The sequence below is a fragment of the Urocampus carinirostris genome, chromosome 14 (assembly GCF_059441175.1).
Source record: "Urocampus carinirostris isolate Australia breed hairy pipefish chromosome 14, RoL_Ucar_1.0, whole genome shotgun sequence".
NCBI classification, from domain to species: Eukaryota; Metazoa; Chordata; class Actinopteri; order Syngnathiformes; family Syngnathidae; genus Urocampus; species Urocampus carinirostris.
In genome coordinates, this window is record NC_142362.1 from 4,200,863 (window position 1) to 4,223,951 (window position 23,089).

General features: G+C 40.4%; 2 protein-coding genes across 2 annotated transcripts; one reads left to right on the plus strand and one right to left on the minus strand.

The window, feature by feature from the left end:
- Positions 1–2,886: 2,886 nt before the first annotated feature.
- Positions 2,887–6,953, minus strand: akap19 (A-kinase anchoring protein 19). Its single transcript, XM_088352181.1, has 2 exons — positions 6,724–6,953; positions 2,887–4,332 (listed from the first exon to the last, which is right to left on the minus strand). Exon 2 carries the CDS (start codon positions 4,237–4,239, stop codon positions 4,024–4,026), a length of 216 nt encoding a protein of 71 aa, XP_088208307.1. The 5' UTR covers positions 4,240–4,332; positions 6,724–6,953; the 3' UTR covers positions 2,887–4,023.
- A 4,816-nt stretch (positions 6,954–11,769) lies between these two features.
- Positions 11,770–22,784, plus strand: mstnb (myostatin b). The gene is made up of 3 exons (XM_088353491.1): positions 11,770–12,145; positions 17,848–18,212; positions 20,780–22,784. The coding sequence occupies exons 1-3, from the start codon at positions 11,770–11,772 to the stop codon at positions 21,158–21,160; spliced, it is 1,122 nt and encodes a 373-aa protein (XP_088209617.1). The 3' UTR covers positions 21,161–22,784.
- Positions 22,785–23,089: the final 305 nt, after the last annotated feature.

The following is a 23,089-nucleotide window of genomic DNA, read 5'->3' on the forward strand; positions in this document are numbered from 1 at the left end:
TTTTACAGCCGCCCGGCCTCAAATCCTCCCCGCTCGTCAAATCATCTTATGTAACGTCCTAATCTTCATGTTTGCTCTTGATTTGTATCGAGGGGGCGCTGTTCAAACAGCAGCTTGTGATTTATGGCCCTTTTGGAATATTACAGCTCTTCCGCGTTTGGGTCAGCACTGGGAAATTGACTTGAATATATTCAGTGAAAATACTAGTGTATTATGATGTATATGCAAACTCGCCAAATAGTGAAACAAAAAAAGGGACAAAATAATACAGAAATGAAATCCATATTCATATATCAATAAATATAAATACATTTAAAATACTTGACCTTTTAAATCTAGACCAGGGCTGTCAAACTCCATTTACCTCGGGGGCCACAGGATAGAACAAACATTCTCTCGGGGGCCGGATTAGCAGATTCGAGGGAAAGAAAGAGAAAAAAATAAGACAAAGCGAAGGAGAGAAAAAGAGGGTGGGACAAAGAAAGAGAGAAAGGGAGAGAGAGAGAGAAAGAGAGAAAAAAGAGAAAGAGAACGTGAAACGTGAGAAACAAGAGATAAAGACAAATAATGAGGGGGAAAGAAAGAGAAAGAAAGACAGATATCCAAAGAGAAATAGAGAGAAGTATAGAAAAAAGGAGAGAAAGAATGGGAGAAGGAGAGAAGGGGAAAGCAAGAGAGAGAGAGAAGGAAAATTGAGAGAGCAAAATAAAAGAGAGCAAAATAAGGTAAAAAGAGAAACAGAGAGAGAGAGAGAGAGAGAGAGAGAGATACAAAAGTCCACCGTCTTTGTGAGAGGCACCTGGCTTTGGCAACATCAAGTGGACATATTTCAACCTGCAGCTCGTTTTTCTCTTGCGCTTCTCTGAGCGTTGTCTCGCGGGCCTGATATGGCCCCCGGGCTGCATGTTTGACACCCCTGATCTAGACACTGTTTTTAAAAAAAAAAATGTAAAATTGATGTTAATCTTCAATGTGTCGCCAATATGTTTAGGATTACCTCGGTGCCGGATTAGTACCAGGGTTCTACTGTCTATGTTCTTATCCATATTGGAAATAAGTTGCATGAATTGGGTTGAGATGCAACTTTACAGCCTGAAAAACTCTACTTACTAATGTTTACATACAAAAATTTCAGGTTATGAAGGACCAAAGCGAGAAAATATTGCCTGTAGTTACAAAGGCGTTTCAGGATACAAACTCAGAAATACAGTGCGCGCTGCCATTCGCCATTCCCAGAGTTGTACGTGGAAATCTAGTGTGTGTGCCTGAATCCCAGCATGCTCTTCGTGTCCCCTTCCCACTTGGTAAACAGTCTACTGTAGGGTACAGCAACGAAGAGCTATCATTTACAATGGACCCGACGAAAGACCTGAAGAAAAGTGGACAAGGAGAAAAGAAGAGGAAGAAACTTTTTCCGGCCGCCGAAACAGAGCAAGAGGTAATCAAATGGTATGAAAACGCAAACCACTGTGCAGGAGGACTTCAGAGACGAGGAGGAGGATGCAGTCATTATTGAATAATGTATTCCATTAGCCCATTTTAAAGACATTTTGGCAAAATGACATAGTCTCAGAGCAGTCTACTGTATGCTAACGCTACAAATAGTTATCATTCACAATGGACCCCACGGAAGACATGCAGAAAAGTGGACGTGGAGAAAAGAAGAGGAAGAGACTTTTTCTGTCCGTTGAAACCGAGTAAGAGATAATAGAATGGTATGAAAACACACCGCTGTGCAGGATGGGTTCAGAGACGACAAGAAGTAGGATGCAGCCATTATTCCATTAGCCCATATAAGAGACATTTTGGCAAAACTCCATGAGGTCCCAAAATTTTTGGAAATAAATCAGCCAGTAAAAGTGTTGACAGGTCGGGCTATCCCTTATTATCATGACATCCGCATCACGCATTTTCGACAGATTGTCAAAAGCAGACGTCATTGGACCAGTTTCTCAAAAAACGCAAGACAAGAAACCCTGCTAAGGACCAGCAATATATTTACAATATATTTTCTCGATTTGTTTATTGTACTGTAATTTAATTTCAATATGTATTTGTTTCGTGTTCTGATGCTCTTTTAGGATTTATCCCCCCCCAAAAAAATACTTTTGCAGGTCTTGGAACGGATTAACGCATTTACATTCAAAATGCGTCTCTACTTACAAACGTTTCAGGTTACAAAGCTACTCCAAGAATGAATGAAATTTGCAAGTAGAGGTACCAATGTACGTGTGAGTGTGTGTATATATATATATATATATATATATATATATATATATATATATATACACATACAATGAAACAGTTATATCCACCAATTGTGTTCAAAAACATATGTTTAAGAACTTTAACACTTGCTGTTCTTGTTTTGTTTTTAAGCAGGAACATGAAAATGTCATTTTTGATGCCCATAATCCAAAAATATCCTCTTGTGGGATTGCTTTTGGACGGGTGGCGGATTTCTCGAATCCGTCCTCGTGTCATTTTAATCCGGAAAGTAGGTCAGAACCTGAATGCCTCACCAACAACCCCTAACTTTCCTGTTTATCCCATTTGATTCCTTCAATTCTGATCCATTTTTTTAAGATCGTAGAAGTTTGAGAATGAAGACCGGGAAAAGAGAGGCTTCGTTGCAGTTTTTTAAAAAAATTCATTTTAATCATGAGATTCGAACCCAGAACTGTAAGTCTGCTGCTTGGCTGGTGCCTAGCAGCTGGCCTAGAACTGGTGCGGACCAAGGAATCGGACCGTTTGCCTTCTTTTCACCACGCACATAAAAGTCTCCGATTTTTTTCTTTCCTATGGTGCGGCGCCCCCTGTGGCGGACGTAGATGAGGCTGTTAAAGAGTGAAGTGGGCGTGTATAAAAGGCTAGGTCCACACTGCAGAGCTTCATGCTTATATTAATATTCGATGTTTTTGGGCAGATTATGCACATTTTCAACTTTGTATGCAATCTCCTGTGACCTCTATGTGCGCATTGTTAGCGGAAGTACTCATGGATGCTCACGGCGGAGAGTATCTAGGAACATTGTGCTACCGGAGGCTGAACAGAGGGGCGTAACCAGCTCGTTTAAGCACCCCAAATGTAATTTTTAAAACTCTTATCCTTTATATAAAGGACAGGATAGGGTTAAATGTGATGAAATGCTAGCTAAAATATATAAAAAAAAACAGGACAAAACGGGAACAAAAACGCCTTTAAGTGGTTCAGTCTAGTCGATTCCTAGCACCGCTCCTGCCCCTCCATCCACAAGGCTTGGGTCACTTTAGGCCTGGGTTGGGTAACTGGATTACTTTCAATGACTTTTGGATTACTCCAATACCAAATATGCTAATAAAAGACAAAATAAACTAAATATGAATAAAATGACTCACAACACGTGGTAAGCTTTCTCTCCTGGCTTTGATCTCTTTGATCTCCGGCAAAACGAACATAAAATGCCACAGAAACAAAATGAAAATAAATCCAATGAGCTTTCCAACATCATTTTTGCCGTTCCATGTATTCCGTTACTCCCCAAAAATTTAGTCATTTTATTCCTATTTAGTTTCTTTTGTCTTTTATTAGCATATTTGGTATTGGAGTAATCCAAAAGTCATTGAAAGTAATCCAGTTAAAGTAACCCTACCCAACCCTGCTTGCGGCATAGTGGCAGAGTCTGTGGAGGCTCCTGGTGTATTACGATGAGATGATGTTAGTATGGAAGCCCAAGAGTGCCACAATTCAATTACAAAAAAAAAGTTGCATTCCTTTGGTAAAACAGCCTTTTAAAATGATATGTTTTTAGCAAAATATTTTAATTAAACGGTTATCATCATTATAATATCAATTTCAATGAAATGCAAACACTCGGATGCTTGTCTGCGTTGTCGTAAAGAAGCAGCAGCAGAGGGCACCCGCGCCTTATAATCAGGCGCGGCCTATATTCGTGTTAAATTCAGAAATAGAACCAGCTATGGAGTCTGGGTCTTCTTTAAATAGTTGTGAAATTACAGTAATTAAAGTGTCAAAGTGTTGCGTTCAGGGCAGGTCACACTCGATGTAGGGGATGTCGCCGTAGCGACGCTCCACCTCGACCCACTGCTGCACGGCCCGAACCATTATCTCCTCCGAGAGTTTGTGAGCGTACTCCAGCAGGACCGGGTCGGCTCCGCCAGAACCGGCCCGGGTTCGGACCAGGTGAGCTTTCTCGCCGCCGGCTTCAGCGTCGAGATTTTTGGATTTGATGCAACCCATGTCGCGGGAGGCGTGGCCTGGGCGGACACCAGAAGTTCGGAGTCTGCATGAAGGGGCGGGGTTAGAATCCCTGGTTGTGGTGAGAAGTGGGCCCTGGACAGACGAGATATAGAAATATTTTGTACTTTTTAGTTGATTTTTGTCTAAATCGCGTGTCAAACTCGTGGCCCGCGTACCAAATGGGACCTGCGGGACAATGCTGAGAGAAGCAAAGACAAAAAAAATGAGTTGCAGTTTCAAATATGTCCACTGCATGACGCCAAAGACAGATGGCACTCCCAAGTCAACAGTAGCTGTACTTCTCCCTCTTTCTCATACAGTGGAACCTCGGTTTTCGAACGCCTCTCAGTTAGAACAAATGGGAGTCCGACCAAAAATTTTGAGAAATTCTTGCTTTACTGTTCAGTCAAAAAATCGGAGTTCGAACGCCGGTAATGCGTGAGTGCGTACACTAGGGTGCCATGCTGAGCAGCGTACGGGTGTTCTAGCCCCTTATTATGCCTCCGAAGAAAGTCAGTGCAAGCAGCAAAGTAGCTGCAGGTGAAAAAAGAAAAGTAGTGCGTACAACTATTGCATTTAAGAAAGAAATAATAGCCAAATATGAAGGAGGGGTGCGAGTGTCTGATCTTGCCTGCACCTTCTGCTGACCACCACAAAGGTAAGAAATCCTATTCATAATTCTTTTCTTTATCCTTTTTTTTTTTATTGTTACACATTCATGTTAGCGTAATCTTTCGTACGGAAGATTACGCTAACGCAAACGTACGATTAGCCTGGGTTAGCTTTATGTTTACGTTGAACATTCAAGGTAAACATTCAGGGTGTTAGAACGGAGCCTAACTTTCAGGGTGTTGGAACAGAGCCCCCTTTCCAATGAAGACCCGGGTGCTAAATGACTTGTAAACGAGCTGATTTTTTTACTTTTACACGTTCATGTTAGCGTAATCTTTCGTACGGAAGATTACGAAAACGCGGACGTACGATTAGCCTGGGTTAGCTTTATGTTTACGTTAAACATTCGAGGTAAACATTCAGGGTGTTGGAACGGATTAAAACGATTTACATTATTCTTAATGGGAAAAATGATTTCGGTGATCGAACAAATTGGTTTTCGAACAGGGTTCTGGAACGGATTATGGTCGAGAACCGAGGTTCCACTGTATTTGCTTTCTCTTTCTTTCCCCCTCTCCTTTTCTTTCTGTTTACCTCTCCTCTCGTTTTTCTCTTCTTTCTATTTCCATTCTGTCTCTCTCACTCCCTCCATTTCTCTTTTTCACTCTTTTCTTTTATTCTCTCTTTCTCCCTAAATGAGTTATATTGACTTGCCTTTTTTTTCTTTTTTTTTCTTGCAGATCATTTAGTTATGTCTTTCTCTCACTGTCTTTCACTCTCTACCTCTTTCACTTTCTTTCTCTTTTGCTACCTCTTTCTCTTTAATCTGCTAGTGCGGCCCCCATACCTGTCATACGGTTTTGCCGTACAAAGTACGTTTTTATGCATTTTAAGACCGTTACGACATACGAAAAAATCTGTACGGAAAAACGCAAATTTGTCAATTATGGGCACCATCCGGTATACACCAACTGTCACGAAACGGCAAATCAATCAAGTCAAACGACTTAGCCGCGGTAGCCTCTATCTCGGTATCGTTTTTTTTTCCGTTGCAAACGAAGCGAGCGGTTTGATGCTATTGTGCGCATGCGTCTGCTGCCTGGGGATTTCCCATCATGCACCCTTCCGGAAAAAAAAATGGTGTAAGATTATTTTGTATGGGAAAATACGACAGTTTGTACGGGCATGGAGCTTGACAGGTATGGGCCCCGTATTTCTAGCATGTGGCCCCGGAGCTAAAATTAATGTGACATCCTCTAGTGGTATAAATAGGGTGATGCACTCTGCGTTTAAAAAATGAAATTGGTTTCTGAGCCACACGTACTCATAGATCGAGCCATATCTGTCTCGCGAACCATACATTCCTGACAACTGGGTAGAGGTCTTGCCCCCAAACTGAAAGCTCAGTAATTCACTCCCTGACTTGGTCATCATAAAGTTTTTATTGTTTTGTTAATTTTTAATAGGTAATTGAATATGCAACGTTACCTAACGTGATTTCGGGTTCACTGTGATTTCCTAATCTTGCGCAAACGCAGCACGAGTGCCGTGCGGTCCAAAGGTTGATGACATCACAACGCTACGTCGAATTCTTCATCTTTTTAAGCCTTTTCTCGCAATTACGATACTTTCACGAAGTTTGCACATTTTAGTCAAGTCAATTCAAACATTTGACTTTTAATGTCTCGGGAATTGAGTTAGAACGAATATTAGAGGTTAGTTTACGAAGTTCAAATGATTGATTTACAAGTGTTCCTTATTTTTTTGGTATGGTTCTATTTTAAAATATTTCATGATTAAAAAATAAAAAGATACAACCTCTTAATTTTTCGTTTTTTGATTAAAATTATTAACATAAAAATAATGACATACTTTGGAAGCAGCGTGACGTCATCGGGACCATCTCCGTACCCGTGGTGGGGCGTTCAGGTCGATCCGTTCTAATAAAAACCATCGAGAATCCAACTCTTAGAACGTGAAAGATGCCGTTCGACGCGAAATAGAAGAACTGGGTCTGGTCTCGGTCCTCAGTGGAGGTCCATCCTGTCTGGTCTCAGCCCCGCCGAGAACGCGCACTCGCAAGAGACGCCAGATGAGCAAAGAAGTGGGACGACAACGCTCTCTGGTGGAGAAATTGAGAAGAGCACTTGAACGCGTTTCTGGGCTGCGCGTCATCAAATGCCCGCTAGATGGCAGAGTCGGCTTTAAAGAGAATTTCCTTCGCTGGGCATCTTGGTGAGCCAATGAACGAAGAGTATACCTTGATAGTACCGGTATTTTATTTTAAATCAATAAAGAAGTTTGAGTGTTAATTATTTTTCGGTTCATTTTTTGAAATTTGTCTGGATTTTGTATTTTTTTACCGTTTATTTGTAAATATATATTTTTGTTTCTTTGTCGTGTATCGTATTTTGTTCTCTATTTAATTGTGTATTTTTTTATATTTTGTATTTTCTATTAGGGTTTTATTTTTCTTTCTTGTACTTTATTATATTGTCACATATCTTTTAGCATAGTTTGTCGCATATATTGACATTTTAGGTGCTTATTTTGTATTATATCATTTATTTCGGTGTGTAGTTTGTCCTTTAATTGTCATGTATTCCGTTGCATGTTTATTTTGACGTGTATTATGTTACTTCGTCGTATATTTTTGGCATGTATTTATCTAATTTTGTTGCATGTTATGTCGCGAATTTGGTCACATATTTGCTCATTTTATTTCTTGTCTATTTCGTCACAACCAAACTTATTGATATCGGGAGGCGGGTCAAAGTGGCTGAGCTTGTCACCCATTGGTTATATTTTAAATACATTTCATAATTTCTTCTTCATTTTGCTAGCAAGCAACATGGAGACGGTAGGAGCTGATTGAATCAATGTCAGACTTTTCTCTATTTTTTTTACGATATTATTCATAAACGTCAACATAAAGAGATGCACTAAAGAGCAAAGTGATGCTAAAGTTGTCCACAAAGTTTTCATTTTTTAATTTCGAGAAATGACGCCCTCAAAAATATCAATAATGAAATAAGAGTTTACGTATGGGACTATGGGAAATGATTGGGGAATAAAGTGGAATCATTTGGAAAGAATTGAACAATTTATTTAAAAAAACCCTAACGAATCATAGTGAACTATAGTGAATATAGGTGAAAAGTACTGATAAGTAGTGAAAAAGAGGGAAACTACAGAAAAGGTAAAGACAAATAATACAAGTATCGAAAAACGTATTGGAATGTATAGAAAACTAGGGAAAGTATGGGGAAAAGTAGTGAAAAAAGTTAAATATATGGGATATTATGGAAAAAGAATGAAAAGTAGTGTAATTATGGAAAAAAATCCAAAAAAGTAGTGATTTGGATGGAAAAAGTACTGGAAAATAGTGAAAATATGACAAAGGTATAGAAAAGTATTTACAAATGGAGAGGGTAAGGAAGAAGTAGTGAAAAATAGTGTAAAGTGTGGAACGTATAGAAAAGTGCTTAAAAATAGTTAAGAATCTGTGACATTATGGAAAAATTAGCAAAAAAATAGTGATTCGGATGGGAAAAGTACTGAAAATTAGTGAAAATATGACAAAGGTATAGAAAAGTATTTACAAATAGAGAGGGTAAGGAAGAAGTAGTGAAAAATAGTGAAATAATTGGAACGTATGGAAAAGTGCTTAAAAAGAGTTAAGAATCCGTGACATTATGGAAAAAAATAGTGAAATTATGGAAAAATTAGCAAAAAAATATGATTCGGATGGGAAAAGTACTGAAAATTAGTGAAAATATGACAAAGGTATAGAAAAGTATTTACAAATAGAGAGGGTAAGGAAGAAGTAGTGAAAAATAGTGAAATAATTGGAACGTATTGAAAAGTGCTTAAAAAGAGTTAAGAATCCGTGACATTATGGAAAAAAATAGTGAAATTATGGAAAAATTAGCAAAAAAATATGATTCGGATGGGAAAAGTACTGAAAATTAGTGAAAATATGACAAAGGTATAGAAAAGTATATACAAATAGAGAAGGTAAGGAAGAAGTAGTGAAAATAGTGAATAGTGTGGAACGTATGGAAAAGTGCTTACAAATAGCGAAAATCTGTGACATTATGGAAAAAAATGAAAAGTAGTGAAATGATGGAAAAAATAGCAAAAAAATAAATAGTGATTCGGATGGAAAGAGTACTGAAAATTAGTGAAAGTATGACAAAGGTATCGAAAAGTATTTACAAATAGAGAGGGTAAGGAAAAAGTTGTGAAAAATTGTGTAAAGTGTGGAAATGTATTTCGTTAAAAAAGTCGTTATGGAAAAAGTATGACAGATAGTGAAATTATGGAAAATATAGCAAAACAGTGATAAGTATGAAAAAAAACACTGAAAATTAGTGAAAGTATGAAGATGGTACAGAAAAAGTATTTACAACTACACAATTCATTTGGCAGAAATGGGGCCAGAGGTGGCGGTTGTTAGAATATAACCGTTAGCGTGAGGTTCTTAGCATGTAGTCGTAAGCATGTAGACGTTAGCATGACTCGTTAGCAAGTTGCTGTTAGCGTTTAGCCGTTAGCATGACTCGCTGCCATCTACCCGTTAGCTTGTACACATTTGCATAACTTATTAGAATGTAGTCGTTAGGATTTAGCCGTTAGCATGACTCGTTAGCAAGTTCCTGTTAGCATGTATCAGTTAACATAACTCGTTAGCAATGTAGCCGTTAGAATGACTCATTGGCATCTACCTGTTAGCTCCTACCAGTTAGCATAACTTAGTAGAATGTAGTCGTTAGGATGTAGCCGTTAGCATGACTCGTTAGCAAGTTGCTGTTAGCATGTTTCAGTTAACATAACTCGTTAGCAATGTAGCCGTTAGAATGACTCATTGGCATTTACCCGTTAGCTCGTACCCGTTAGCATAACTTATTAGAATGTAGTCGTAAGCATGTATCCGTTAGCATGACTCGTTAGCAAGTTGCCGTTAGCATGTAGCCGTTAACATAACTCGTTAGCAATGTGGCCGTTAGCATGACTTGTTGGCATCTACCCGTTAGTTTGTACCCGTTAGCATAACTTATTAGAATGTAGTCGTAAGGACGGAGCCGTTGGCATGACTCGTTAGCATATTGCCGTTAGCATGTAGCTGTTAACATAACTTGTTAGCAATGTAGCCGTTAGTATGACTTGTTAGCAAGTTGCCGTTAGCAAATAGTCGTTAGCACCACTTGTTAGCAATGTAGCTGTTAGCATGACTCGTTGGCATCTACTTATTAACTCGTACACGCTAGCATAACTTAGAATGTAGTCATTAGGATGTAGCATTTAGCATGACCCCGTTAGCAAGTCGCCGTTAACATAACCCATTAGTAATGTAGCCGTTAGCATGACTCTTCAGCATCTAACCCTTAGCTTGTACCCGTTAGCATAACTTATTAGAATGTAGTCGTTAGGACGGAGCCGTTGGCATGACTCGTTAGCATATTGCCGTTAGCATGTAGCCGTTAACATAACTTGTTAGCAATGTAGCCGTTAGTATGACTTGTTAGCAAGTTGCAGTTAGCAGATAGTCGTTAGCATCACTTGTTAGCAATGTAGCTGTTAGCATGACTCGTTGGCATCTACTTATTAACTCGTACACGCTAGCATAACTTAAAATGTAGTCATTAGGATGTAGCAGTTAGCATGACCCCGTTAGCAAGTCGCCGTTAACATAACTCATTAGTAATGTAGCCGTTAGCATGACTCTTCAGCATCTACCCCTTAGCTTGTACCTGTTAGCATAACTTATTAGAATGTAGTCGTTAGGACGGAGCCGTTGGCATGACTCGTTAGCATATTGCCGTTAGCATGTAGCCGTTAACATAACTTGTTAGCAATGTAGCCGTTAGTATGACTTATTAGCAAGTTGCCGTTAGCATATAGTCGTTAGCATCACTTGTTAGCAATGTAGCTGTTAGCATGACTCGTTGGCATCTACTTATTAACTCGTACATGCTAGCATAACTTAAAATGTAGTCATTAGGATGTAGCAGTTAGCATGACCCCGTTAGCAAGTCGCTGTTAACATAACCCATTAGTAATGTAGCCGTTAGCATGACTCTTCAGCATCTACCCCTTAGCTTGTGCCCGTTAGCATAACTTATTAGAATGTGGTTGTTAGGATGTAGCTGTCAGCATCCACTTGTTAGCATACCTTTTGCTCACGCTTATCTTCATGTTAGTCGGGGACCCACCTGGGCCACCCCTGGAAACTCTCCTGGTTACCATGGTGACTCATTGAAAATGAATGGGCCCGTGTATTCCAAATGGGAAAAAATTGAAACCCATTCATGTGTACGGAGCCAAGATTTCAGCTAAATAGAGAAGTGGAAGAAGTAGTGAAAAATAGTGAAAAGAATGGAAAATTTCTCCAAAAAAACGGAAACTAGCGAGAGTATTGAAAAAGCATTGAAGATGAGTGACACACGGGTAATTCACCTGCAATTTTTTTTGAAAATATATCTATTATAGGAGTTTTAACCTAAACATTCAGTGTTCAACATCAAACCAAGAAGAAAATATGAAAAATCATCAACAAAATAAGTTGAAAACTTAAGAAAGAGGAAAAACAAAAAGAAACGAATGCACCTCTCCCGCGCATGCGTATTGGCGTCTCACGCAAAGGAGGTCAAGCGCTTTCCGCCTGTTGCGCAATCGCCGCACGACCCCTCAATCTATCCGCAATGTGCTCTCGATACGCCCCCTCCCCTTTAAAAACTTGTCATTCTCGGAGCCCTTAGCCAATCATCTTCTCGAAATCATCTCCCAAAAAAACAAAAACCTCATTATAAAAACGCTCGCGCTAATCAAGAAATGCCAATCAAAGTTTGGACCCGAACGGAAACCTTTTTTATTTTGATTTCTTCAGACTTTTATTTTTGTGCGCTTCCGTTCGCCATGCGTTCCTCTCACATCACTTTAACTTTATTATTCTCGCTTTTCTCCGCCGGCGTGTGGTGCGACTACGCGCATGCGCAGTCGCCGAGCGCTCCGGACGAGTCGTTCGAAGCTTGCGCCAGTTGCGAGGCGCGTCAGCACCTGAAAACTTTGCGCCTCCACGCCATCAAGTCGCAAATCTTGAGCAAATTGCGCATGAAGGAAGCTCCGAATATAAGCCGCGATGTGGTCAAGCAGCTCTTGCCCAGGGCGCCCCCGTTACAGCAGCTCCTGGACCAGTATGATGTACTGGGAGACGACAACAGGGAGCAAAGACTGGACCAGGACGATGACGAGCACGCGGTGACCGAGACGATCATGCTCGTGGCCAAGGAACGTGAGTTACAAGGATAAACTTTGTTCTGCGCGCGCCCGCGAGCATGCACCTTGCGTGCTTTTCGCCAGTTTTTGGCCCAGTGTGCGCGCGTCCGCGAGCTCGCAACTTGCGTCTCTGTGTGCTTTTAGACATTTACTGGCCGAGTGTGCGCGCGTCCGCGAGTTTGAGCGCGTTCGCGAGCTCGCACCTTGCATGGCTGTGTGCTTTACGCCAATTATTGGCCGAGGGTGCGCGCGTCCGCGAGTTGGAGCGCGTCCGCGAGCTTGAGAAATAAATGTATCAATAAATAAATAGCTACAAATATACTGTGTTGGATAAATAACTGAATGTTATATATATATATAGATATATATATGACACACATGCACTTTTATTCATTTATTCATGTATTTTGGTATTTATGATGTTATTAGTTTGTTATGTATTTTGTCACTTAATGATGAGTTTTTTACTATTTTGTCATGTAGCTTCTTAATTTGTTGTGTATTTTTTGGCGTTTTTTATGTTTTTTTTTTAGTCGTGTATTCTGTCCTGTATTTTGTCTTCCCCCCTATTTTGTTGTGTGTTTTCTTACTTCCTCTTGAATTTTGTCTTGGACTATTGTGCGATTTTGTCGCATATTTTGTCATGAATTTTTGTCATTTTTGTAGCATATTTTGTTGCGTAGTTTGTGAAATATTTTGATGTGTATTTTCTAGTTTATTTTGTCGCATACGTTGTCATTTTTGTTCCGTATTTTCATGCATATTTTGTTTTTGTATTTTGTAGCATATTTAATCGCATGTTTTGCAGTGAATCTTTTCATTTATTTTGTCGCATGTTTTTTTTATTTTTGTTGCGTATTTTCTCGCATATTATGTAGTGTATTTTGTCATTTTGTGTTGCGTAGTTTGTAGAATATTTTATTGCATTTTTTTGCAGGGAATCTGGGGCACATATTTTGTCGTGTATTTTGTCATATTTGTTGCCTGTTTTGTAGCATATTTTATTACCGGTACGTATTTTGTGAAATATTTTGACGTGTATTTTGTAGTGTATTTTGTTGCATGCTTTGTCATTTTTGTTCGTTGCATAGTTCGACGCATGTTTTACCGTATTTTTTTGCAGATTTTGTTGCATATAAGGTCATTTTTGTTACGTATTTTCTTGCATATTTTTACTGTGTATTTTTTCGCATATTTTGAGGTGGATTTTGTCATATTTGTCGCGTAGTTTGTCGCATATTTTATCACATTTTTTGCAGTGAATTTAGGCGCATATTTTGCGTATTTTGTAGTGTATTTTGTCATATTTGTTGCAGTTTGAGGCATGTTTTACCGCATTTTTCCGCAGATTTTGTTGCATATTATGTCATTTTCTTTGCGTACTTTCTTGCATATTTTTGTTGTGAATTTTGTCGCATAATTTGTAGTGTTTTTTGTCATTTTCGTTGCATAGTTTGTAGCATATTCCATCACATTTTTGCAGTGAATTTAGGCGCATATTTTGCATATTTTGTATTGTATTTTGTCATATTCATTGAATAGTTAGTAGCATGTTTTAAAGCATTTTTCTGCAAATTTTGTCGCATATTATGTCATTTTTGTTGCGTATTTTCTTGCATATTTTTGTTGTGTATTTTGGCGCATATTTTGTTACATATTTTGTTGTGTATTTTGGCATTTTTGTTGCGTAGTTTGTAGCATATTTTATCACATTTTTTGCAGTGAATTTAGGCGCATATTTTGCGTATTTTCTATTGTATTTTGTCATATTCGTTGCGTAGTTTGTAGCATATTTTACCGCATTTTTCCGCCAATTTTGTCGCAAATTATGTTGCGTATTACGTCACATATTTTGTCATGTCATCTGTCATGTAGTTTGTCATTTATTTTGTTGTGTATTTTGTCACATATTTTGTTGTGCATTTTGGCATTTTTGTTGCTTACTTTGTAGCATATTTTATCACATTTCACATTTTTTCCAGTGAATTTAAGTGCATATTTTGCGCATTTTGTAGTTTATTTTGTCATATTTGTTGAAGAGTTTGTGGCATATGTTACCACATTTTTACGTAAATTTTGTCCTATATTATGTCATTTTTGTTGCGTATTTTCTTGCATATTTTTGTTGTGTATTTTGGCGCATGTTTTTTTACTTTTGTTGCATATTTTGTCACATATTTTGTCTTGCATTTTGGCATTTTTGTTGCGTACTTTGTAGCATATTTTAGTTTTTTTGTCATATTCGTTGAAGAGTTTGTAGCATATTTTACCGCATTTTTACGCAAATTTTGTCCCATATTATGTCATTTTTTGTTGCGTATTATGTCACATATTTTGACATGTAATTTGTCGTGTAGTTTGTCATTTATTTTGAAGCATATTGTGTCATTTAATTGTCATGTATTTTGTTGCATGTTTTGTTGTGTATTTTAACGCGTATTTTGTAATTTCCTCATAAATTTTTTTTGTGTATTTGGTCATTTATCTTGTAGCATATTATTATATATTGTTTATTTTTTCACATATTTTGTCATTTATTTCTTTATGTATTTTGTCACAACAAAATGTAATTTAAATTGGGAGGCGGGTCAAACTGGAGCTTTTCACTTATTGGTTGATCAGCGAGGAAATCCAATAAGTGAAAAGCAATAAGTGAAAGGTGTGGACAGTTGAACCCGCCTCCTCATTTGGACAACATTTTGTTGTGACAAAATACACAACAAATAAAAGACAAAATGCACGACCGAAACAAGACAAAATACCCGACAAAATAAAAGCCAAAAATGTTGTAAATGTAGCGACCACAGCTTTGATGAATATGTATATTAATTGCTAGTTTGAGATTCTATAATTGGACATAAAAACTTGCAAAGAGCTAACGTTAGGGTTTTTGGAGTTAGGGTTATGGTTGGAGTTTGGGTTTTTGTTGGAGCTAGGATTCAGGTTTTGGGCTACTTTCTTATTCAACACCCGGATTGGTTGCATCCCCATTTTTTCCATTCTAGTTTATTTTCCCGGATTTGATCTCCAATCATACACTTTGTCAGTCCCTTAAAAAAAAGGCGTTACCCCCAAAAAACATAGGCAAACCAAAAATACTAATACATGAATTTCCAATTACGTTTTAAATTTTAATCATTGTGTTTAAATAAATCAAAAAAATACAGGGTACCACTGGTGAAGTCCTTGCTTTCCATATACTGGTCTGCGGGTTCGGTACACAGTCAAGCCAAAATAACTAGGCTATGTATTGGCTTGCAGGTAGGGAAATACTTTTGGAGCCATGGTTTGGTGCTTAGTGTGGGAGCAAGGTTTTGGGTTTTCCAATTGAGCTAGGGTTACGGTTCTTCTGAGGTAGGGTTAGGGTTTTTGGGGGTTAGGGTTTCGGTTGGAGCATTGGTTAGGCTTTAGAGCACAGGTGTCAAACAGGCGGCCCGCAGGCCAGATCAGGCCCGCTAAGGGATTGAATCCGGAACACTCAAAGAAGTGCAAGAGAAAAACAAGCTGCAGGTTGAAATATGTCAACTTGATTTTGCCAAAGAAAGGTGCCTTGAACAAAGACACTGTACTTGTATTTCTCTCTCTCTCTCTCTCTTCCACCCTTTTTCTCCCACTCTCTGTCTCTTTCACTCTCTGTGTCTCTCTTTTTCTCTTCCTTTGTTGCTCTTTGTTTCTTTCTCTCTCTCTGTTTTTTAACTTCTTTTGCTCTAACTTCCTTTTTCCTTTTCTCTCTTTTCTCTTTTCTCTTTCTCTCTTCCTACCCTTTTCGCTTTCTTTTCTCTTTTCTCTCCTTCTGTCTTTCTATTTCTCTTTGGATTTCTTTCTTCGGCTCACTTTCTTTCCCCCTCTCTCACGACTTCTCTTTTTATCTCTTTTGTTTCTCACGCTCTCTCCCTCCCTCTCTCTCTTTGTCCCACCCTCTCTCCTTTTCTCTCCCTCTTTCTCTTATTTCTTCATCTCTCTTTTTCTTTCTCTTTAATCTACTCGTCCGGCCCCCGACAGAATGTTTGTTCTATCGTGTGGCCCCCGAGTTCAAATGAGTTTGACACCCCTGCTTTAGAGCAATACAACAGTTATCTTAAATGGTAAGATACCGGTCTTCCACAGAGTTGTGGTTTCTAGGGTTAGGGTTTTGGTTGTAGCTAGCTAGGGTGAACATTTTGGTTGGAGTCTGTAGCAGCTCAGATGGTAAGATGATTGTGTTACACTCATGGGGTTGAAGGTTTAATACCCTGTCGAGCAGGGTTGGGTAGGGTTACTTTAACTGGATTACTTTCAATGACTTTTGGATGACTCCAATACCAAATATGCTAATAAAAGACAAAAGAAACTAAATATGAATAAAATGATGACTCACAACACGTGGTAAGTTTTCTCTCCTGGCTTTGATCTCTTTGATCTCCGGCAAAATTAACATAAAATGTGACAGAAACAAAATGAAAATAAATCCAAACAGCTTGCCAACATCATTTTGTGTCCCTTAAGGGCTTTTCTCATTCTTTGCGCGCACACACACACACACACACACACACACAGTGTCCCCAAAACTTGTTTGTAAGGAAATACTGGAGATTAGAGCCATTGCCATTGCTGCCTGCACAAAATGTAGTCATTTGATTCCTATTTAGTTTCTTTTGTCTTTTATTAGCATATTTGGTATTGGAGTCATCCAAAAGTCATTGAAAGTAATCCAGTTAAAGTAACCCTACCCAACCCTGCTGTCGAGGCAGAACAAATTTGAAAGATCGATTCCAATTGCCCGAGTTGATATCGGACAGATGGGGGTCGATACCGGACAGGAAGTCACAGACAGGATAGATAACGGATCAGGATATTGAAAATTAACAGGAGAAACTAGACGGGAACGAAAACTGGAAAAAATAATAAACAGGACTAAAACAGACAGAAAAAAAAACTGGAACCTGAAATTAAACAGGACAACAATAAGCGGGAACAATACCGGACTGGGGCAGCACAGCGGCGCAGTGGTTAGAACGTGTGCGGCACAGTTCTAAGGTCTTGGGAACCTCCTGTGTGGGTTCAAATCCAGCTACCGGACTTCCTGTGCGGTTTCCTCCCACATTCCAAAGACATGCATTTCAGGTGGATTGGCCGGTCTAAATTGTCCCTAGGTGTGAATGAGCGAGCGAGTTGTCTGTCCCTGTGTGCCCTGCGATTGGTTGGCAACCAGTTCAGGGTGTCCCCTGCCCACTGCCTGATGATTGCTGGGATGGGCTCCAGCACCCCCGCGACCCTACTGACGATAAGCAGTGCAGCTAATGAGATGAGAGAATACCGAACTGGAAATACCAACAGGGACAGGACCGAGTCGAAACCCACGTCTTGCAGGGCAGAAGTTCGTTGACGCACTGACAAACTAAGAGAGCACTGAGCTTAAAAAGATGGAAAGCCAATCTGTTAATGAGTCGCAGCTGGTGCCACTCGGGCGGGGCCAATTGGACGCCATGGCAACCGTGACAAGGGTGGGTCCTCAAGTCAGACCAGTTGAGAACCACTGATTTATAGAACGGGAAATCTAAAAGTTATTGTATTGTATTTCTATTTTTGAATAATACAAGTTTTTGAGACTCTGGCGGGACCCATTAAACCCTGGCGGCCTGCCAGGGTCTTCCTATATTATAGGAAACACCGGGAACTGTTTTTACCTTGATTGACTGGGTGTTTCTAGTGCTCAGCGGTGCGTTTGTGTTCCCTCAGCCGATCCGGCGTCGCAGACCAACGGCGGTCCCAAATGTTGCCTGTTCTCCCTGACGCCCAAATTCCAAGCCGGGCGAGTGTTGCGGGCACAGTTGTGGGTACGGCTGCGAGCGGCCCGGGAGTCGGGCCCCGTCTTCCTGCAGATCTCGCGTCTGACCGCGGAGGGAGGGCGCCAAACCCGGGTACGTTCGCTCAAACTGGAGGTGAAAGCCGGCGCCCCCTCCTGGCAGAGTATCGACGTCAAGCAGCTGCTGAGCGTTTGGCTGCGCCAGCCCGATACCAACTGGGGCATCGGCGTCAGCGCCTTCGACAACGCCGGAAACGATCTGGCCGTCACCAGCGCCCAGCCGGGCGAGGAAGGACTGGTGAGCATTCTGCAACGCTTGAAACAACAGTGAGCAACGGCAATCCCATGTGTGGCAACTCAATCATTATCAAACAGGTCCAAAACTTGACATCACGTTACATTTTGTTTCCGGCAATGCAAAAAATGTTTTCACTTTTGAATGAATTGACTCATATTATTGCAAAGGTTTGTTTTTACAATTCTTTCACAAGATATCCATTTCTTTTTATTTCCTGATATATTTTGTCGCATAATATTAACATTTTTGGGGGCTTATTGAGTCGGTTGTAAGATACAGAACTCTACTTAGTTACATTTTTTAGTGGAAGTACAATGTTGGCAACAAGATTGACTTGGTATCATTGGAAATTATTTGAATGCAAGACAAACTTTTTCTTCTTTTTCCCAGTTTTTTTTCTATTTTTTTAATTCCTTTAAAAAAATCTCATTGTGTCTATTTTTTCCCAGCTGTTACTTTGTTCTTTTTGTTCTCTATTTACTTTTTTTCCTTTCTTTCTTTTCTTTTTTTCTGGCTTTTTTCTGAATTTTTCATTCTTTTTTCTAAAAGCGGGACTTCCGTGGGGAGCGATGGCGGTGTCGGCAACGGGAAAAAAAACGGGTCAGTAGCCGGGATAGAAGAGCAAAAACGTGGTCGATATCAGAAAATGGGTCGTTATTCGGGAGGGGAGAATAGACGTGGTCGAGATCAAAACAGGTCGTAATTCGGGACGGGACAGCAGACGTGGTCGAGATCAAACAGATCGTAGTGGGAGACGAACAGGAGCAAAAAACGGGACAGGCGAAAAAGGGCTAGCCGTGTAAAAAACGGAGATTCGCAGACGGACCGACAGGAGTTTAAATACTGACAGGGAGCCAATCCGTCAACAAGCTGCAGCTGGCGCCACACAAGCAGGGCCAATTGGGCGCCATGGCAACCATGACACACAGGCAGGGCCAATTGGGTGCCATGGCAACTGTGACAATTTCATGTGTTTTTCAGTGATCCTCTGCAAACCATACAAAATCCCAATTATTAAACAACTTGGTGCACAATGATTAATTATTATTGATAAGATATTAACATAAAGAAGAGGAGCCGTTTGGGAGTCAGTAGCTCTTCTGAGTGAGCTGAGCCAAAAGAGCTGGTTTTCTAAAGAGAGCTGTCCTCTTGGGTGCGACCAGTAGGGGGCTGTGGCGCTTTACATGTCAACACCATAATGACTGAGAGCAGGCATCATTTTCACGCACTTTAGAGAAAAATCAAATCATTTATTGCTTATGGCGGCACGCCGGCCAGTGGTTAGCGCGTGTGCGGCACAGTTCTGAGATCATGAGGTCGAACCTCCTGTGTGGAGTTTGCATGTTCTCCCCGTGCTTGCGTGGGTTTCCTCCGGGCACTCCGGTTTCCTCCCACATTCCAAAAACATGCATTTCAGGTGAATTGGCCGGTCCAAATTGTCCCTAGGTGAGAGCGAGTGAGTCGTCTATCCCTGTGTGGCCTGCGATTGGCTGGCAACCAGTTCAGGGTGTCCCCTGCCCACTGCCTGATGATTGCTGGGATGGGCTCCAGCACCCCCGCGACCCTACTGAGGATAAGCGGTGCAGATAATGGATGGATGGATATTGCGTGGTCTATAGTCAGACTAGCAAGAAACATGGCAATGGCAACAATTTCAAGCATTTTGCAGCCCCTTCACCCAAAATCTAAGCTTTTTCCTGACCCTAAAAACAAAATATTAAAATACAGTGGAACCTGGGTTTTCGAACGCCTCTCAGTTGGAACAAATCGGTGTCCGACCAAAAATTTCAAGAAATTCTTGCTTCGCTGTTCGGTCAAAAAATCGGAGTTCGAACGCCGGTAATGCGTGAGTGCGTACACTAGGGTGGGATGCTGAGCGGCGTACGGGTGTTTTAGCCCCTTATTATGCCTCTGAAGAAAGTCAGTGCAAGCACCAAAGTTGCTACAGGTGAAAAAAGAAAAGTAGTGCGTACAACTATTGCATTTAAGAAACAAATAATAGCCAAATATGAAAGAGGTGTGCGAGCGCCTTCTGCTGACCACCACAAAAGTTAGAAATCCTATTCATAAGATTACGATAACGCGAACGTACGATTAGCCTAAGTTAGCTTTAAGTTTACGTTAAACATTCAGGGTGTTGGAACGGAGCCCAACATTGAGGGTGTTGGAACGGAGCCCCCTTTCCAATGAACCGCTCACCACTTGTTGTGGAGACCCGGGTGCTAAATGACTCGTAAACGACCTGATTTTTTTATTTTTACACGTTCATGTTAGCGTAATCTTTCGTACGGAAGATTACGATAACGTGAACGTACGATTAGCCTGGGTTAGCTTTATGTTTACGTTAAACATTCAAGGTAAACATTCAGGGTGTTGGAACGGATTAAAACGATTTACATTATTTTTAATGGGAAAAATGATTTCGGTGATGGAACAAATCGGTTTTCGAACAGGGTTCTGGAACGGATTATGCTCGAGAACTGAGGTTCCACTGTATATGATTTTCAAGGATTCCAAGCACCCGTCCGAACCCCGCCCACTGAATTATTCTCTGGTCTCGCCGACAGCAACCGTTCATGGAGGTGAAGCTGAGCGAGGCCCCCAGGCGCCTCCGCCGGGACGCCGGCCTGGACTGCGACGAGAACTCTCCCGAGTCCCGCTGCTGCCGCTACCCCCTGACGGTGGACTTCGAGGACTTCGGCTGGGACTGGATTATCGCCCCCAAGCGCTACAAGGCCAACTACTGCTCGGGAGAATGCGAGTACATGCACCTGCAGAAATACCCGCACACCCACCTGGTCAACAAGGCCAACCCCCGGGGAAACGCCGGCCCCTGCTGCACCCCCACCAAGATGTCCCCCATCAATATGCTCTACTTCAACCGCAAAGAGCAAATCATCTACGGGAAGATCCCCTCCATGGTGGTGGATCGCTGCGGCTGTTCTTGAGGGGAGGGGGCCAAAGGGGGGCTCCGCCCCGGCTAACTCTCTTACCCCCGAAAACGCCGATTTTTTTCCTGGTGCGACAGAACCGCAGCAGAGGCCTCGCCCTGTTTGCAGCGCTCGCTCGCTCACTGTCGCTTTACTCTTTCGCTCCTCCGAGAGGACGCCGCAAAAAAGTCTCGCCGAAGCGTGTATTTGATGTTGACAAAGAAAACTAACTCACAGGCTTAACTTAACCCTTCTACAATATAACCCACGGTTTTGGACTTCCTGGCAACAAAACGGTGCTCAATTCTTTCCCACACTTTCCAATGCTAAATAACCACTTTTGGAATACTTCAGAGTTAAATTAACCTCAACTCAGAGTTAAATAACTGTTTTAGGAGTAAGTAAATCAAGAACTCAGAGTTGAATAAACCTTTCAGGAGTAAGTAAATCAAGGTTTCCCCGAGTCTCACACCGTCCGACGATCAATTGGAATGGTTCAAATATCACTCAGATTTTGAACTCCACAAACAGAGTTAAATTCACCTCAACTCAGAGTTAAATAAACGTTTCAGGAGTAAGTAAATCAAAAACTCAGAGTTGAATAAACCTTTCAGGAGTAAGTAAATCAAGGTTTCCCCGGGTCTCACACCGTCAGATCATCAATTGGAATAGTTCTAATATCACTCAGATTTTGAACTCCACAAACCGAGTTAAATTCACTTCAACTCAGAGTTAAATAAACCTTTCAGGAGTGAGTAAATCAAGGTTTCCCCAAGACTGACATCTTCCAATAATAAATTGGAATAGTTCAATCAAGAGTAAGTAAATCAAGGTTTTCTCGAGTCTCACACCGTCCAATGATAAATTGAAATAGTTCAAATATCACTCAGATTTTGAACTCCACAGAGTTCAATTCACCTTAACTCAGAGTTAAATCAACTTTTCAAGAGTGAGTAGATCAAAGTTTCCCCAAGTCTCACACTTTCTGATGTTCAATTGGAACATACAAAATATCACGACATTGCAACTCCACACTCTGACTAAAATTAACACGAACTCTGTGTTAGATGAAACTAGGTAGGAGTAATCTAATCCAAGTTTCCCAGAGTCCACTTTTGAAATACTTTAACTCTGAGTTGAATAAACCTTGTAAATATCACTCATATTCTTAACTCCCTGTGCTGAGTAAAACTAAACCTCTATATGAGTTAAATTGAACCTGTAGATATAAGCAAATATTCATATTTTTAATCCTTAGCTCGGAGTTAAACTTACCCGAACTCCAAGTTAAATGACTTCTATCTCTGAGTTAAATGAACTTGGCAGGTGTAAGAAATATCACTCATGTTTGTAACTCCTTGTTCCTAGTTAAACCAACCTTAACTCTGAGTTAAAAGAACCTTGCAGATGTAAGCAAATAACATTCATGTTTTGTTCCTCGCTCTGAGTTAAACTAAACCTAACTCTGAGTTAAATGAACCTCACAGATGTAAGACAATAACATTCATATGTTCAGTTCCTCGCTTTGAGTTAAACTAACCCTATCTGAGTTAAATAAACTTTGAAGGTGTAAGAAATATCCCTCATATTTGTAACTCCCTATTCTGAGTTAAACTAACCCTAATTTTGAGTCAAATGAACCTCGCAGATGTAAGACAATAACATACATATGTTTAGTTCCTCGTTCTGAGTTAAACTAAACCTAACACTGGGTTAAATTAACCTCACAGATGTAAGAAAATAACATTCACATGTTCAGTTCCTCGCTCTGAGTTAAACTAACCCTATCTGAGTTAAATAAACTTTGAAGGTGTAAAAAATATCACTCATATTTGTAACTCCCTATTCTGAGTTAAACTAACCCTAATTCTGAGTCAAATGAACCTCGCAGATGTAAGACAATAACATACATATGTTTAGTTCCTCGCTCTGAGTTAAACTAAACCT